At 42.6% G+C, this 19,491-nt stretch overlaps 1 protein-coding gene across 3 annotated transcripts in view; it reads left to right on the plus strand.

The window, feature by feature from the left end:
- The window catches only part of vta1 (vesicle (multivesicular body) trafficking 1), an 80,417-nt gene extending 61,188 nt beyond the window's left edge, over positions 1 to 19,229 (plus strand). Inside the window, exons 6-8 of one of the 3 annotated variants that reach the window (XM_085770924.1) lie at positions 2,673 to 2,933; positions 6,477 to 6,551; positions 18,604 to 19,229. In XM_085770924.1, the coding sequence (XP_085627050.1) occupies positions 2,673 to 2,933; positions 6,477 to 6,551; positions 18,604 to 18,749 (482 nt within the window). In that variant the 3' untranslated portion in view covers positions 18,750 to 19,229. Of the gene's footprint in view, positions 1 to 2,672; positions 2,934 to 6,470; positions 6,552 to 18,603 lie in introns of all 3 variants that reach the window. The other 2 variants (XM_085770925.1, XM_085770926.1) reach the window with 2 other exon arrangements.
- The last annotated feature ends 262 nt before the right edge of the window (positions 19,230 to 19,491 follow it).

The following is a 19,491-nucleotide window of genomic DNA, read 5'->3' on the forward strand; positions in this document are numbered from 1 at the left end:
TGCTTTGTAATTAGGCCTGTAACGATACACGTGTCGAAACCGAAAACGCGACACTCTAAGACACGAACCTGTGTCGCCAGTGAAATGGCAGAACCGCGACACACCCATTCCAACGCTCCGTGGCTGTTTTTTGTTTTGTTTTGTTTTTCATCTGACACGTTCCGCCATAGTCACTCACACACACATCACACAGCCAGATCGCTCTGCACACAGCTTATGAATTTGATTAGTTTCAACAAGTCAGTTGGGTTTTACCGTGATGCCCGTTTATCACCAATAAACACAGATGAGGAGGGTGGACAGGACAGGACAGAGCTCAGGCTGTGACGGGTGGGAGGTAGGGGTTGGGGGGGCAGCGGCGTGGAGCGGTGCGGGACTTCCTGTATCTGGCCCTTCAAATTAAAAGCCTTATAGCCTTTCATATACAGTTCAGTCATATTGATTTTAACTTAATTTTGACAAAACAAGGCTCCAAATTTTTTTTTTTTCCCGCGACCAATCGACCAATGAGATTTTGGTCGGCTAAATTGCATTGTATTATAATTGCTTCACTATTGTAAAGTGCACTGAGTTTGCCCTGTGCATATGCGCTTTATAAATAAAATTGAATTGAATTGATTAATGTTTTTTTGGTCGACCAGTGCTTTGTTGACTATTTGGGGGCAGCCCTAGTTATAATTGTTAATGTTATATATTGTTGTTATTATAAATAATCCAGTTTTTGCTATCAAAATCTCTTCTTTTTTTAACCTTAATAAAATTCGATTTGTGTATCGAACCGTGGGTCAGAAATCGAGATACGAATCGAATCGTGCGGCCGCAAGTGACTGTGAACTTTGTGTAAATGGCACCACGGAGTAGAGGAGTCCAGACTCCAGCAATGCTGCTGACAATTGTCGAGGCTGGATAGTAGAAGCAGATGAAGTAGTACGAGGCCGAGGCGGTCGTCATCAGCCCTGCAGGCGGGTAAAGTGATGAGAAAGCCTCTGCTTCATGTCCCACTCCTCATCCAAAACCAATCTCTGATTTAATATCTATGAATGTGATTTACACATTTTCTGGCAGTGCAGTTTAATCTTACTCTCATGAATTCAAATCACTCTTTTTTCTTTTCCTCGTCACCTGATGTGCTTCGGCTGCGGAGACGATTTTCGATGTGTGATTGAAACCAAGTGAGGCCGAGAGGTTTAAGCTCCCGCATTCAACCACCAATCTGCCCGACGCCTCTGCAGCAGCGAAAACTTCATTCCTCCAGCTTAGTCTTTCATTTCTGTTCAGGCTGCGACGTCTCAGTATAAACGGAGGCTGAGGGGAAGCCATGATTGTGCGGCTTATCTGAGAGATGTGAGCTGCATTGACTGTAACGTCATTTTTGTTTTCTTACATTACATCGCTGCTGTAGTTCAGTGTTGCAAGAAGGACGTCGTAAAGACATAATGTTAGGAGATATGTAACGTCCTCCATCATTCTTTAATGTCATATTTACCATTTATACTCTCCTTTTATAGATGTCTTGAAGATGTTCTGAAAAGAAAATTGATTTTGAACCCACTATGGGTCTTAAAATTAGTGTAATCACTCATCTTTATTTTCTTTTTCTTTATTAGGGCCACATTGACAAATAAAAGTCACAAACTTTGAGAAAGAGTCGTAAATTTACGACTTTATTCTCGTAATGTTCTGACTTTTTTCTCGTAGGAAATGTACGACTTTATTCTCATAAATTTACGACTTTATTCTTGTAAATTTACGACTTTTAATCTCGTAAATTTAGGACTTTATTCTTGTAAATTCATGACTTTATTCTCGTAAATTTATGACTTTATTCTCTCAATGTGGCCCTAATACTCCGTCGTATCTATCAGACGATGTAGCCCAAACTGGAAATAACAGTGTTTCTAACGGTGCTATTTTTTTCAGTAACTCTAAGTTACAGTTTCCCCCGTTATAACGCCGTTACCGTTACTGACAATAAAATACACCGTAAGTCCCCTCACAAAATAATAATACGCCCGTTTAAGTCTAATTAATTAGTTCACTCAGGTTCCAGATAAATTGGAGGTTAGGGTTGGGGGGGTTAGGGTGGCAAGTCCAAGTAATTTGACATTAAGGCATTGTATAAAAAAGTAACGCAATAGTTACTTTCCCTGGTATTGAGTGACCTTTATAATGTAGTAACTCAGTTACTAACTCAGTTACTTTTGGGGGAAAGTAACTAGTAACTAAAACGAATTACTTTTTAAAAGTAACGTGCCCAACACTGGTTACTGATCAGTTGATTGGTTACAACCACAAACATAAAGTGAAGGAGGCTCAGTCCCAGCTACAAGGTTGTGATTGGTCCATTTGTTTCTTAGCCGTCGACCAGAACAGAACCAGATGTTTCTGGTTTTTAGTGAACAACTGGAGATCATAGAGAAGACCAGGAGCTGTGCAGCGATGCTACAGTGGCTTAGAAAACTTCCAACTGGTTTCACTGGAACTACTTTCTTCCCCAAAAAATTCTCCTGAACGCTCCACAGAGAATTTAGTCATTAGCTAAATATTTTCAGTTGTTTTAAATTTGGCTTTTAGAAACCAGAAGAAGGAGCTCATGGACCAGCCACGGAGAGAAAAGAGGAGAAAACCGTTGTAACGTTCATGTTTTTCTTCTGCTCTGTCTTCTCTGATAGATGAGTTTGGAGCTCAGGGTTTCTCCGGCCCCGGCCCCTCCTCCTCCGGCTCCTTCAGGGGAGCTCCTTCCTACCAGGACCTGGACCAGGACCAGGACCAGGACAAGAGTTTGGGTCCAGGTCCCGCCCCGGGGATAGGTTTCACTCCGGGTCCAGGATCGGGGCCGTCGGGTCCCCCCACCACCAACTACAACAACATCCACATCCCACCGGGGGCCCACGCTCCGGCCAACACTCCAGCCGAGCTGCCGCCACCTTCAGGTACGGAGCACAGCGGCCGTGGTTGTAGCTTCTGGTTATTAGCATTGTGGCTAATTATGGTGGTGAACATGTTGATCATCTGTATGAACCCAAAAGGGATAGTTCAACTTTTTTTTTTTTTTTTTTTTTTACCCTTTAAAAAGTAATTGTCGGTGCAAGCTATTTTTACGGAGGTGGAGGGGCGGAGGCTCGTGGGATTTCTTGGTTTCCCTCATCAAACTCATCAAATACACAATCCAACAACTCCAAAACGCTCTGGTGGACAAGTTGTGACCTGCACATTCACCACGCTATGAGATAATAACACAACGTTACCAGACAGAGTTGTTTTAGAGGTAAATACAGAGACTGCTTGATGAAAAACTGTCCCTGAAGACAACGCGCATCAGCGGTTTTGCATGAATTTCCCTCTAAAACAACTCTGTGTGGTAACGTTGTGTTATTATCTCATAGCGTGGTGAATGTGCAGGTCACAACTTGTCCACCAGAGTGTTGTGGAGTTGTTGGATTGTGTATTTGATGAGTTTGATGAGGGAAACCAAGAAATCCCATGAGCCTCCGTAGCGTAGCTCTGAGCTGCTCGCCGCTCTGCTCCACCGTTCTAAAAATAGCTTGCACCGGCAATTAAAGGTAACGAACCTACTGCTATGACTATAGGGATTATGACAATGGGCCAATTTGCCAAAATGTTGAACTATCCCTTTAAGGACGAATGAAGCTGAAATGAGTCTTCAGTCACATTTTCTCCTTCAATAGAGGAAAGGAATTTGTTTTACTCACAAAAAATGTGTCACAATTTGTTTTTATTTATTTATTTTTTTCAAATTAACAATTTTTCCTTGGGATTAAAAAAAAGGTTTTGTATCATATAATTGTTTAATCTAATCAATCTAGTCTAATGAGGATATGACTCACTCATTAAAATGTGACACGTTGATTGTCCATGGACAGTTTCTTCAGCAAAGAGACTAGTTCAGCAGGTTAGTGATGAAGTATTCATCTAATTCTACGTTTTTGTCCAGATCTGAGACAAATGGACGGGTTCTCTGACGCTGTCCACAGTGCTGAAGTCACTCCAGGAGACCAGTGTTCAGTCTGAAGAACTCGTTGTTGGAGTTAATGTTGTTCACTCATCTTTGATTTCCATCAGTACAACAATGTGTTTTATTGGCGCTGTAACGCACAATGATTTAAATACTAACACACTCCTAAGTGCAGTAATATTTCCTGCCTGTGGTTTTTATCTGATTATTAACTGTGTGATGAAGTCGTTCTTTACTCATCGCTCTGTTTTATCATCTCTGATCTTCACTGATAACAGCCAGTCGACACACTCCCTCACACACTCTTCAGCAAGTGGTCCGACTGTGTGTGTGAGCGTGTAAGTGTGTGTGTGTGTGTGCGCTGATGTTTGCAGACGTCCTCTGGAGAGTGCAAGGATGAGTGAGGACGTTCAGATCTGATCTGTGGCCAGATTTAACGCCCCAGAGTGTGTGTAAAGTTCAGCAGTAATAGTGTGTGACCACTGGGAGGTTGATATGAACGTATTGAGTAATGAGTGTGTGTGTGTGTACAGTATGAACGTGAGAAGACTTGATGGCTCCCCTGTGACAGATTAGTGTGTGAAGACAAAGGGTTATGTAACAGCGTTTTCTGCCTCCTCCTGAATTCATGTGCAGGGCCACAGGAAACACACACACACACAGTAATCGAGCCATTTCGGGTCATTGTGGGTAACACAAGTTTCTGCACAAAGCACTGGCAGCACAAAAACACCATTTCCCACAAACACTTGTGTTGTTGGCGCTTGAATAGGACAGGAGGATTTAATATTTAAAAGCTACGTTTAACTATCCGGAATTGACATTGTAGATATCAACAACGTCTTTCTGACTTGTCGTAATTACATTTTGAGTAGTTGGATTTTTGATTCAAGATATCTGTAATTCAGTTTTGCTTCGTCAAAAAGAACATTTTAGATCCACAACTACATTCTTCCCTCCTAGGACAAATGACGTCATTTTTGCCATTCATGTTTTTTTGTCATTACAGATACAGTATCTACAATTCAGTTGCAGAGATCCGCTATGTGAATTACGGATATCTGTAATTGAGTTATAACTATTCCTAATTTCAGTTTGAGGTATCTACAACGTCATTTTGCCAATAGTCAAATCTTAATTTAAGATATCTGGAAGGAAGGACGGAGGCACTGACGTTGCATTCAGGTGCAGTCAGGCAGACGGCCGTCGGCAAACCAACCGGATGTCATTTTACTCCACGAGAGAAAGACGGTAAAACGTGGGTCAGGTAAACAATACGACATCACCATGACAACATATTGTCATGTGTATTGTTTTGCCTCTAACCCTAACCACTTGTTTACGTAGACGCTTGTTTATCCTGTTACATGCAGCGTCTGTTGTCTGTCTGACGTCTGCCCGATTTCACATGAATGCGACATCAAGAATACGTTCAGATATGCAACCGCACCGCTAGATGGGGGGAATTCCTACATATTATACCTTTTAAATGAGGTGAATTAAAGATATCTTGAACTGGAATTATGACTAGTCAGAATCAAATTGTAGATATCTCAAACTGGAATTAGTAATAGTCGTAATTCAGTTACAGATATCCGTAATTCACATAGCGGATGGCTGCAACTGAATTGTAGGTATCTGTAATGACAAAGCCCATACACAAGAATGTCGAAAGTAACGTCATTTCTCCTAGGAAGAATGAAGTCGTGGATATCTGAAATGTTCTTTGTGACTAGGCAAAACTGAATTACAGATATCTGCAACACATATCCAGTCTGGCTTTTAGATGTTAAAATGGCTTGCCAAAGGAGGCCGACCCGGTGCCGGCCCAGTCGCGGTCAGACGAGGTGTGTGTTCGCTCCGATAGTCGATGAGTGTTATCAATCACATGAGAGCGGAGGGGAAACGTGTGTTGGCTTCAGTGCGTGGGAAAGAGACGTGAGCGAGAGTCTGACTCCAACACAAACAGCGTTTGGTTCCCGTCTGAACGTCTGATCATCTACAACTGTTGTTAGAAAAATAAATCCTGTAATTCATTGATGTTTTTTTACTTTCAGGGATAAATAACGAGTGAAAATCAGATTTAATCCCAAAGTCTGGGGTGAAGGGCAAACGGCTCAGATGTATTTTTATTTGATTTCTTTCCAACTGAGTCAATTTTTCTTTTCACTTTTCATGAGAAGAATCATATTTTCAAGTTTTTTTTTTTTCTCATTTACAGTCGAACAAGATAAAACATTTGGTTCTTTAACTATCTGGGTCAGAAAAGAACCTGGACTTTTAGTTCCTGTGTTTCCACTGAGACATCACACAGGTTGGATAGATGACGGCTAGAAAAGCAGTAAAAGTCAATACACTTCTCATGGACCTGATCCCCACTCGACTTGGACCTCCTCCTTCAAAATAAAAGCATAAATCCAGCTGTGTGACTCTTACTGTTTGTTGTGTGACAGCTGAGTATAAAGAGGTTTTAATGTGACGTGTCTGTGTCGACCCGCAGAAGCTGTTAAACCAGTGCCTACGCCTCGAACGCTGCCCACCGTCGACCCCACACTGCTCAACGCCCAGCAGCAGGGTAAGAACACACACACACACACACACTTCTCCTTCACTTCCCTTTAATCCCATAAACCCTGACCAGACGTAGGAGAAGATGAGCAGACTGATCTCTACTCTCCTCAGCTCCTCCACCTTTAAAACCTTTCTTCTCCGTCATGCTCTTCTTTAGACTCTTGTCTTTTTCTTGTCTTTTTCCACGTCCGTCCTGCGTGATCTTTTGAAGTCATGATGGCTGAGACTCCATCTTCTTTTTGTACTTTACTCTTTACTCTTTGTTTTGGCGGGGAGCCCCCACTATAGTTCATATACCATACTGGTAAAAACCGGCGAGAAGGCAATCCATGGAGCGTTGTCTGCAAAGGTTGGTAACGGTAACAAGAGATTGCGATACCGGGGCGTGTTTGTGTCGTAGTGCCGTACAGCAGACCAGGTTTCTGGCGAGACCAGAGCTGGGACACCGGGTCGGAGGCTCTGATCTTACAAGGTTGGTTTTCAGCCAAGAGACGCTAGGTGGAAGGCAGAGAGCCTCCATTCTCCCTGGAACTAGTTACAAGTCAGTGATTTAACCAGCACTATTACACTGATGCTGTTCCTCTTCAAAATAAAGTGTGTAATACTTCAATCCCTCTCTTATATTTAACTGTTCTGTCTAACTTTCAATCACTACCACTGTTTGTGTTTAATAGTATCATTCATTCATTCATTCACACACTTGTTAAATAGAGTGGGTCAAGCAGTAATGCTGCAGGGTTAATGTACTGGATCAGTTTTTAATGCAGCTGGTTTTATTCAGTCCAGACTCAGGTACTCGCTCTGTAAAGATGAGGAAGTGCTGGGATTTATAAAAACACAAAACCACAGGTGGCTCTTCTTCTGTGTAGTTGATTAAAAAAAACAAACACATCTAATCCAGTTGTGTTAATAATGTATGTAACATAGGAGTAAAATCTGAAGTTACACACAATAAAATCCTCCTTGAGTTCCACCCTGGAGGATTTCAGCACCACATGCCCCTCGTCCTCCTCTCCAGTGATGATAGTGGACACTCAGCAGCAGCTTTGACTGGATAAACAGGTGAGATGAATAATTCAGCCTCTGTTCAACACACCATTCAGACTGAACCGCAAAGTCAGAGAAAGAGCAGAAGCAGCTTTTTTTTTTCCTCCTTTGATCTCAGCTGTCGTGTCCGATAAACCGTGGGACGCCGGCGAGTCCACTCCTGCCTGGTGGCCTGAACAATTAAAATGAAGACGAGTCTGTTTGAGGGATTTATTCAGCTTCAGTCCATGGAGATAAATATAAATATAGATATAAATAAAATAAAAACTGGTTTGCAGCCTGAACAGAAAAAGGCAGATGAAGCAGGAAGTGTTTTCTGTCTTTTTCTGTTCATGAGAGGAGAAATAAAACGTCAATGACCATCAGCCTTTAACTCAGCTGATCTGAGTCTGAGCTGATCTGTGTTGATTTATTTAGTGACTGAACAGATTTGTCTCTGCAGCCGGAGAGTCGGTTGTTGTCTGTGAAAAAGTTTTACTACAGTTTAAATGTGTTTTATTTTTCTTCCTCAGCCATTAGGTTCAAGTTGCTTTATTGATACCCGGGAGAGTTAAAACATCCATCACAATTTGAACTGTCAAAACAAGACATAAAACATAAAACAAGGAACAAATTAGAATCAACAGAAAGTGCTGCAATCCATGAAATAAAAACAAATTATTAAAAACGCAGAGTGAGACTACATGAGTGTGACGTTCACAGACAGTGTAGTATATGAACCAACGCTGAATACACATTTGTATCAACCAATAGAAACAGCAGAAACACAGAGGAGAGGCTGGCTGATCAAATAATAACAATAAAATGAAAAAGTAGGTTTTCATCTTTTGTTTTAAAATGTGTGTGGAGACGATAAACAACAGATTGATCAAGTTTAATTGAGCTAGTTTAATTGATCAGCTAATTGATTTACATCCAACGGTAAAACCAGCAGAGAGCAGCTTCTCATCCAACAACAACAACGACAACATGGCTTTATTTACCAGTCATGTCCTGATGGAACAGAGTCCTTCTGATTAGATGGACCCCCTCGAAAATGAGATGGTACATCTCAAGGGGCTATCCTGTAAATAAAGTATAAAGATGCTGCATTTCTGGAAGCGCCAAAAAGGTTTGTTTCTGCTGTGAGTTTGATTGAGGATCTTTTGGGGTGGGGGGGTAATCAGCGTTTTTCAACACTTTCTGACAATAAACTAAACAGCAGTGATGAAGAGAGATGACATTTTTCTTATATTTACCATCTTTTTAAATACTCCGTCTGCTCTGTCGTCTCTTTGCCAACATTTCTCACTTCATTTTTCCGCTGGTTTCCCTCCTCCTCCTCCTCCTCCTCTTCCTCCTCCTCTCTTCCCATCACTGGGACTAGACTACACGCAGTCGGCACATTCACCGCTCTTTTCCAGCTTTTGGAGAGAGGGAGAGAAGAGAAATCAGCCAAGGGATTAGAGGCTTATGGTGCAACATCATTCAATCTTTCTTCCTTCTTTCTTCCCGGTCTTCTCCGGGACGTTTTTTAAGAGCAGCGGACGTTGTTTTTACGATCGTTATGAAGCCAACAGAGGCGTTATCTGTAGCTCTGCTCTTTGTGCCGGACGGCCGGCCGGCGCTGGGACCCTCAGAGCTCCTTTACAGGGTCTCACCGTGTTAACGTTGAAGTTAAAAAATCACTCATCTCATCATTATTTCATGTGCGATTCTGTAGATTCCTCCCTCGCTGCTTTCGTGGCAGGAAAAGTCAGGTTTGTAGCGGTGGCGCAGCCTGAAATAAACCAGCGTTCACCACGTAAACCAGCCAACAAACAGAATCACAAAGAAGCTGAGTGGTAGTCCGGCCGCTCGTCAGCCAGAGGTTTAAAATGACACCGGCTCTGGCCTCTTTGATGGTGAACCTCAGGACGGTTCACGTCACTCCCGCGTTTAGATCCAGACTGAAGCTTCAGACACGTCGTCCCCAACACTCCCATCATTACATTTGTTAGAAGTCGTCTGTAAAAGACTTCACCGGTTCATTCTTCATTCTCAGCAAAGCTTTGAAAGAGTCGAGTGTTGTTATTCATGCTGGAGGCCGTCGGAGAGCAGATGGAATAACCGCGCTGCATTCAAAGTCACTGGTTTTGTCCCCGTCCGTCGCTCCACTGAACACTGACTAATCCTCTGATACTCAGCGGCTTTAAACACATCACCTCTGCTGTGTCGACCTCTGGAAACTCCAGGCTGAGTTGTAGAGGCCGAGATCTTTGGATGTAGACAGCAGACATATACTTTCTGATTGGGTCTTATCATTGATTGGTCAACATGACAAACCTTCTGACTCTGTTGTGGAGTGAAATGCTGCGTTTAAGGTCTTTGCTGTTGCCATTCGTTGTATTTTCTCCAACACCTGCAGAGTAAAGACTCCACTTCCTGTTTACACCAGCATGGTGCTCATCAATGGTCGTCTGATGTGTTTGCAGGTGAGATATTAAAGGGACAACGAGGAGTTTGTATTTGGTTATAAAAACAGTCTCATATTAATGTGGATGAATCTCCATTACCCACTTGTTAATGGGTCCATTTTTGATAAATATGGTTTTGTCTTTATCGTTATGTTATTATTTTGTGGTCGACGGGCCCAGAATTACTTCCAGTTTCGCGGACGCTGGTGGCATCGTTTATGGTCGGAACTACGATGGTATCTGATCGTCTTCCAACCTCCGACTTTCATTCTTGATGAATGAAAACATTCTTGGCAAATGTTTTCGCTTTCGTCCGTCTTGTGCTGGTCCAAGAATTTCACCGTGCACGCGGAGGCTCATGGGAAATGTAGTGTGAAAACACCTTGCTTTCCAAAACTCCTCGTTGTCCCTTTTTGATTGTTTCTGATAACGGAGCGAAAATTGTGGTCTGGACTGATGTGGTTTTGGTTTTAAAATGAAACAGTGACAGTGTGGACGAAGCCTGATGCAACAAATCCAGATCGGTCTGATTCTTCTTCACCACAGGCGACTTGTTTGAACAGAGAGTTTGTGTTAAGGAGGAGGATTCGGTTGATTAACTGTCACAACAGAGTCAAACCAACTTGGGTTTCCAGGTTTGACTCATGACGGAGCGTCGGTTCACCTCCGATCATAAAACCTCAGATCTCCCATCGTTGTTCCTGACCCGCGCACATGGTTCTGGTTTGACTTTGGCCAAAGTTGTGAGGACGTGAGGTCTCAGCGGTGATCATCAACATCCACACAACAGTTTTCATTGGGACTGTTTCACATGGAGAAAGAAAAGGTCCAATGAAAACTGTTCAGAGCAACGTCTGAGGATTAACCAGAGAAACTGAGACGTTGTTTCTGGAAACAGTTTCCGTCTGAGTTTTAGACCTTCGACGGGACAAAACTAGTTTGTGATGCGCAGCGTGAGTTTGGGTTGAAACATGAACAGAAAAGCCACAAGTTTTGTTCTGGTCGCCGTCGTCCGTCGTCTTCCAGCTGTGACCTGCAGCTGGATAAATGAAAGGAGTGTGTTTGATATGGAGAACGTGTCCTGAGCCGGTCCGAGGCTCATGTTGTGTTTGCAGAGCAGAGTGAGGAGGGATGGTTCAAGTTAGAGAGTCCTCCAGGGAGGGAGGGAGGGAAGAATGATGATGATGATGAAGGAGAAGATGAATGAGTGTGACTGTATAGATGGAGAAAAGATGACTCCATATAGAATCAGTTGCATATCATTAACTTAAATATAAAACATTTAAATGCAGTCGAAGAAATGAAAGAACGTTCATGACATACATTTATTCTGCTTTTTTCATTTCAGAAACACTTTTATTAATCCTGGCAGCTCCTTTTCTTTTTTATTACACTAACTAACATGTCTGATTTATGCTCACAGGCTTTTAAGTGCTTTGCAGAAATAAAGCCAATAAAGCACCAAACAGATGTGATGTAAGATATATTTAGAGGTGAGCGTGAAGCGAAAGAGACGAGAGATTCAACAAAGACACAGGAATCGAGGGGTCGACTGTGAAGAGGGAGAGGACAAGAAAAATATGTTAGAGAGAAGAAGAGAGGCCTGTGTAAACAGAGAGAGAGAGATTATGAGAAAAGACGACAGGATGGCGTCGAAGTAAAATTAATAACTCGTGATTTAAAAGGAGGAGTGGAGGATGGGATGTTCACAACTTATCAACACAGTGACATGTACATGTTACCAATCATTATCGGTTCTAATATAATCAATAGACGATTAATATTTATATTAATATAGCTGACTTGTACAGTCGAGCTGGTGATTAGTTACATATACAAAGCTGTAAAGCTGTGGCTTCCACCTGTCAAGCAAAGTCGACAAATCATGAGTAAAATGAAAGAATAAATGTGATAATGAAAATAAATGTGTAGAATAATGTTGTTAAAGGGATAGTTCAACATTTTGGCAAATTGGCCCATTGTCATAATCCCTATAGTCATAGCAGTAGGTTTGTTACCTTTAATTGTCGGTGCAAGCTATTTTTAGAGGGAAATTCAGAGACTGCTTGATGAAGAACTGTCCCTGAAGGCAACGCACATCAGCGGTTTTGCATGAATTTACCTCTAAAACAACTCTGTCTGGTAACGTTCTGTTATTATCTCATAGCGTGGTGAATGTCACAACTTGTCCACCAGAGTGTTTTGGAGTTGTTGGATTGTGTATTTGATGAGTTTGATGAGGGAAACCAAGAAATCCCCTTAGCCTCCGCAGCGTAGCTCTGAGCAGTTTCAACATTACTTTGAACTGTTGCTCTGTGTTTGTTTTCTAGATCGAAGTGAATGTACAGCCTCATGGATCAGTCCATGAGCCTCCGTAGCGTAGCTCTGAGCAGCTCATGGCTCTGCTCCGCCGTTCTAAAAATAGCTTGCACCGACAAATAAAGGTAACGAACCTACTGCTATGACTATAGGGATTATGGCAATGGGCCAATTTGCGAAAATGTTGAACTATCCCTTTAAATACTTTTTTTTTTTTAATCATTAAAATGTTGGAAAAACTCTCAAATTCTTTTCTGTTGGTAGAAACTTTCAGTTTGTGGCTGCAGGATTGAAAGAAACGAGTGTTAAGACGTTTTAGGAAACATTTTGAGTTTCAGGCAGCGTTTAGTTTAGCTGGTCCGTGACCTCTGACCTCTGACCCTCTTCATGATGAGGCGAGTCCGAGCTGATGTGGCGTCGGACCTCTGGTGTCAGGTGTTCACATGCTCACCGCATCGCCGCGCAGACAAAAGAAGAGGATACGAGGAGGTGTGGAACAACCTGGTTTAGACTTTCACCGTCCTCAGAGAGGAAACCAGAGAGGAGGGAGGGATGAAAGGAGCAATAAAGGGAAAGACGGAGGAGAAGCGGTGTCCTCTGACAGTCAATCAGAGCAGAGCTGAGCTGCCGTCTCTTCAGGACGCGGGTCTGCCAGGAGGTTTCTTCTGAGTCCTGCATTCCTGTGTTACACACTGCAGTCCTGTATGTGGAGAAGGGTGGATCGGCTCTGTGTGTTTTCTATAGTGTTTCCTCCAGAGACTCTGCTGGGTGGAGGACTGACGAGCTGCAGAAACACTGAGCTTATAAAAAATAAATAAATAAAAAAAAGCTTCTTTTTTAGGTTAAAGTTCATTCATTCACACAGATACGCAGAGCGCCAGAGAAAACTGATCAATAATTAATCTGAAAAACAAAAAGAAAATGATGTAACACACTGGAAAGCAAAACAAAACAGACCATAGAACATATTAAATTAGGTTTTTTTCTCCCCATTGTTTTCATTTGAATGCTGCAGTGTGTGTGTATGTGTGTGTTTGGCAGTGGAAGTGGAGTTTTATCTGATTCGTATCCACAGAGATTTGAATTATGTAAAGTAAGAAACATAGTGTGAGGGCTGTTTGCATTGAACCACACACACATATAGAGGATTAGCATCACAACTCCTCCCTGTTTCCAACACACAACACGTAATAAACAAGTAGAAACCAACTTCTAACAAACAAACCATAATATTGAGAATAAAAACCACATGGCTGGACTCAGTCCAGTGTCACAATATTTGAAGGGATAGTTCAACATTTAGAAAATTTGCCTATTGCATAATCCCTATAGGAGTAGGTTCATTACCTTTAATGTTTGGTGCAAGCTGTTTTTAGATCGACAATCTGGTTTTCACAGCTCCTACTTTAGTGGGCATTTTTATTTCCTGTCCTTTACTATTAGGTGAAGTGATGAATCAGGCACCTGATAATCACTCCATCCAATAGTGGTGGACATGATGAAATAAAGATGCCCACCTAAATTCAGGAAGTAGGAGCTGTGAAAACCATCTTGGAGTTTGTAAGTGCTTGACTATGGGTCATTTTAAAGGGACAACGAGGAGTTTGCTTTTGGTTATGAAAGAGTCTCATATTAATGTGGATGAATCTACGTTACCCACTTGTTAAAGCCCCAGTATGTAACTTATTTGGCTTTTTATTAGCAAAAATCAAATATTGCTTTCATAAATACATATTTCACTGAAGTCAAATCACACCTGCATACAAATGAAAGCTTTCTCGTACCTTAGAATGAGTTGTTACAAGTCGTTACAAATATACAAGGGGGGGCGCACCGAACCGAGGCGGCCATGTTGCATCAACATTTTTTACATTCAGTGGCAGCGTGACCGTAGGTAACCACGGAAACTCAGCAGAGCTGTCGGCTCGGGGAGAAAGTTTTCCAGGTAGCGCCTGTTAAAACTGTCACCACTGTGTAGTGTGAGGAAGGACGGAGGCACTGGTGTTGCATTCAGGTGCAGTCAGGCAGACGGCCGTCGGCAAACCAACCGGATGTCATTTTACTCCACGAGAGAAAGACGGTAAAACGTGGGTCAGGTAAACAATACGACATCACCATGACAACATATTGTCACGCCTGTATTGTTTTGCCACGTGCTGGCGGACCACTTGTTTACATAAGTTGGGTTTCCATCCAAGTCGTATCGAATTTAAAAGCGGATTTTGTAAAAATGCGCAAAAAGCAAAGCAAATTTATGCCCGTTTCCATTCATTAGTGTTTTGCGATTAGGAGGAGTGCGCTGTGAGATTACGTCATAAGAGAGCGTGAATGTATCCAACAGCTGACACTCATCTGACACTCAACATCATGGACAATTTACATACTTTTCGGACTATAGACGCACCTGTATAAGCCGCACCAGCTAACTTTTAAAAGAAAATACTGTACATATTATATAGGCCGCACTTGAAGACGCAGGTTTTCATGTTGTAACATGAGATTACACAGAATGACAGTCGGGAACTGTGCAAATCCACTCGCTTTTCCGCTGTTTTGGTTATGCTCCTCTTGCCCATGTGCATCTGTTTACATACGAAGCCGGTGAAAAATCAATAAATGTAGCGGTGGATACGTTATGTTACGGCGTGTGTTTGTGTAGTCTTAACCGTCATAAACAAAAGATTATGGGTTACGTTTGTGTCGCGGGGTGCAGAGAGGAGAGCTGGGACACCGCGTCGTTCTCCATTTGTTTGAACGTCGCTGGGTGAAGTCCAGCAGCACTTCACCCACAAACTCTGGCTCAATTCACATAATCTGTTTCCATCACAAAAACTTGCATTTCCTTTAATCGATACGCTGACAAATCCACCCCCTCCAAGCGTATAAACTTTTATGCGCATTTACTGCCTTTTTTCGAATTTCTGGCGTTTCCATTCAAGTATTTATTCGCAATTTTTGAAAATGCAAATAAAAAAAGGTGGATGGAAACGCAACTATAGACGCTTGTTTATCCTGTTACATGCAGCGTCTGTTGTCTGTCTGACGTCTGCCCGATTTCAGGTGAATGCAACATCAAGAATACGTTCAGATATGCAACCGCACCGCTAGATGGGGGGAATTCCTACATATTATACCTTTAATGGGTCCATTTTCGATAAATATATTGTTTTGTCTTTATCGTTATTTTGATATTATTATTTAGTGGTGGACTTGCCCAGCATTTTCTAGTTTCCGTTTCCCAGATGCTGCGCGGTGGGTCATGGGAATAACGCCGCTGGTTTGCCGTTTATGGTCGGAACTATGGCGGTATCTGATCGTCTTCTGACCTCCGACTTTCATTCTTGATCAATGAAAACATTCTTTATGTGCAGAGGCTCATAGGGGAAAAACAAACACCTTCTTGTCCCTTTAAGGCCCAATCCCATTTCTCTTTTTTACCCCTACCCCTTGCCCCTCGCCCCTTGAAATGGAGCTACAAGGGGTAGGGGTAGAAAGTCAATCCCTACGAATTGGGACACCCCTTCAACAATCACATACGTCATCACGTAGTCTCACTGGCTTTTACGTAAGCTGATGCGGCGAGCTTTTGCCAGAAATCAAATAGCCGTGTACCATATAACTTAATAAAATAAGATTAAACTTAATGCAGGCTGATTGGTTCATTGTAAAACATTTATTTACTGATGTAAATGTGGTGATTTCTGTCCGTACAGAGCCCAGAGGCAGCACTGCCTGCTCCTCTGTCTGATACACACATGAAGCTTCACTTTTCATTCAAATAAACTAATGCTACTGCCACAATTGTTAGATTTCGTCAATGAGACCAACATTTAAATGCTAAAAAGAATTTAACCAGCTGGTGGTAAACCTCTAAAAACCTGCGGATAAGTTAATTAGCGATCGCCTTCTCCCCCGGGACGAGGACGTAGTTTGGCCGGCCGAGCAGCTCTGCAGACCGGCTGCTGGAGCTTCACTTCTCCCAAAAAACGTCGGAGCAAACTTCTAACCAGCCGTCATTTGGATAAACTAACCGCACATTTGGGACCTAAACAGTTACTTTCTCGCAAGAAAAAATATTAAAACTTAATAAAGTGACGTAACAACAGCGCTACAGTGAGAAATAGAACAGCTTTTTGTTTTACAGCCACCGCTGCTGGTTGCTGCAAGATGCATTCTGGGAAACTTTTCATACCCCTCCGTTTGGAGTGTGCCTCTGAAAAATCTCCGTTTGGAGGGGTATGTAGCCCTACCACTTCCCCCTACCCCTCTGTCCTAACGGGAACTGGGACACCCCTACCCCTACACGTGAACACGCAAAACGGAGGGGTAGGGGTAAGTGGTAGAGCCAAGGGGGGAAATGGGATTGGGCCTAAGTGTCTTGACTTGTACACTTTTCGCATGGTCAAGGGTTCGCACTCGCACTTGTTATTTTGGAATCTCGCGACTCAAATCTCGCGAATCTTCTTGCGTACTTGGGGCGCTACATCTACTGTCCTGCCACCTGCTGGTCCTCGTCCTCCGGTATGGATGCGTCTCAGGTCACATGACCACTCTGTGGTGGTGGCGGTGAACAGGAACAGAAGGAGCTCGTCTGACGGTTTTATCTGACGAGTTCATGTCAGAGTGAAGATGGAGAGAGAGAGAGAGAGAGAGACATGTGGTGGACCTGATGAGCTCACAGGGAGTGGTGTGTCTCTGAGGGACGGCTCTGAAGTCTCTTTATTAAATACCACAGTAATAAGAGTTGACAAAGGTAACACACACACACACACACACACACTCTCGCTGACTGTCCCGCCTTCACACACTCCCCATCACTGTGACCTCTGAGCTCTGCTGCAGGTCGCTCGCTCGCTCTCTCTCTTATAAATTACCCACAATCCCCTCAGTGCTGACAGATGATTATGGGCTGGCGGTGTTTCCATGACGCGGGTCACAAGTGTTTTAATGGAGAGATTTTCCTAGAAATTTTCTCTCAACGGCAACGGAGAGGAGTTTTGTTTTGTTTTTAGATCCATGTTCTTGTTTTTTCATATATATATTTTTATTTTATTTTATCCCACATAAGACGCTCATATGACAAACTACAAAAATGGGGGAAATAAAGTAGATAAAACAGCACGCAGATAAAAAAAAAAATAACTGAATAAATAAAAATACACCATACAAAAAAAAAACCAAACAACAAAAAACACCAACAACAAGACAACGAAATAAAAATAAATTATAATAATAAGAAACAATAAGAAAGCAATTTATAAGATTACCACAGTTTACCTATAGGCTACATCTTTCCGTTACTAAGAGTCATTCAATCATTTGGGAAAAAAAAAAAGTACAGCCGTACAGTTTACATGATGGTTGAGGAAAAAGAAAAAAGAAAAAGAGGAGGGGAGTGTAGACTACCCAGCCACTAACTCTATGAAGGAGCGCCAAGTCCTGTGGAAGTAAATCTCAGCTTTTCCAACAGCAGGTGTCGCATGGCATCTCTCCTCCACATGATCCATGTTCAACCAGGTCTGTTGTCGCCACGGTGACGGGTCGTCAGGAGTTTATTGATCCGGATCAATCAGGTTCCTCCTCATGAAGACGTGGTCTGGTGTCACAGAGAGACGCATCACTTCCTGTCATCGTCGTCAGGGCGACAGGACGTAGAAAACGGTCGCTATGAACCAGCTCTGATCCGCGGGGGGTTGGAAACACCACCGTCTCCATGACAACATCATCTTATGATTTAAAATTATTGATTAATTAGGAAATAGAAAATAAAATCAGCTTGAATTTTTTTTTTTTTTTACATTTAAAAAAAAAAAAGTTTTATGCTGTTCTTTTAAAAGTGTTGTCTTTATGTAAAGCACATGGAGTTGCCTTGGTATGAAATGCGCTACATGTATATAATTGAAGATGCCTTGCCTTGAAAAGGAAACTACAGAGACGAACTAGAACTGTGCTGCATTTTATAAAAGCCTGTTTAAATTCTATTATTCATTCATGAATTAATTCATGTTTATAAATTATTTATTAAATGAGACTGTTATTAATCTGCAGTGCTGACTGATGGACTGGTGTGAACGATACAAACTGATCAGGTTTCACCTCCGACGTTTTACAGATGAAACATTTAATGAACCAAACAAATCCAGAGTGAACATGGACTGATCTTTAGTTATTGATCATCTGTTGAACACTTTGACTCTTTGTGTTTGAACCGATGTCTCACCAGCCTCTTCTCCTCCCCCCCCCCCCCTCCTCCAGGCGGCGTCCAGCTCGGCCCGGAGGACTTCACCAAGGCCCAGAAGTACTGCAAGTACGCGGGCAGCGCGCTGCAGTACGAGGACGTCGGCACGGCGATCCAGAACCTCCAGAAAGCTCTGAAGCTGCTGACGACCGGCAAAGAATGAAGCCTTTGTCCTCCACCTCCTCCTCCTCCCATCTGATCCCTCCATCCATCCATCCATCCCTCCCCCCCCCCCCCCCCCCCCCCCCCCCCCCCGCCCTCTCTCTCTCTCTCCAGCAGCACCGCTCTATCTGTCACTGATCTGGCCACAGCGAGCTGAGGACACACACACACACACAGACACACTCACACACTCTCTGAGGCCGCCCTGTGAAGAGAGCTGTTGAGCGTCAGAGGAGGACATGATGGAAATCAGTCTGTAACAATGGCTGCCTGTGTCTGACACTCTGTCTGTCTGTCTGTCTGTCTGTCTGTCTGTCTGTCTGTCTGTCTGTCTGTCTGTCTCAACGTCTGTCTCAACGTCTGTCTGTCTGTGTCTCTGTGTCGACGTCTGACTCATGATCAATCATTAGAGCCCCAAAAAAGCTGATCAAAGCTTCATTATCGATCACTATTGACTTTACTTGATTCATTATTAATATTCTGTCTTGAATTGAAAATACAAATGTTACTCAAAATACACACATCCACACAACATTTGACACACAGTTTACTAACAGCATGAGAGAAATCCTTCAAATTGAAGCTCTGTGCAAAAAAACCCAGTGAAGTCGACCTTCAGTGACACCACAGGGAGGAAATCGATTGATCGGTATCAGTCGATAAAAGAGTTAATGATTTTCTTTTTTCTAAAATCAACTGTAAAATTAGTTTGGAAGAAAATGTTTGATTAAATATTTGAATCC

Source organism: Trachurus japonicus, chromosome 24 (assembly GCF_045865225.1).
Source record: "Trachurus japonicus isolate A0001 chromosome 24, Traja_1.0".
In the NCBI taxonomy this organism is placed as follows: domain Eukaryota; kingdom Metazoa; phylum Chordata; class Actinopteri; order Carangiformes; family Carangidae; genus Trachurus; species Trachurus japonicus.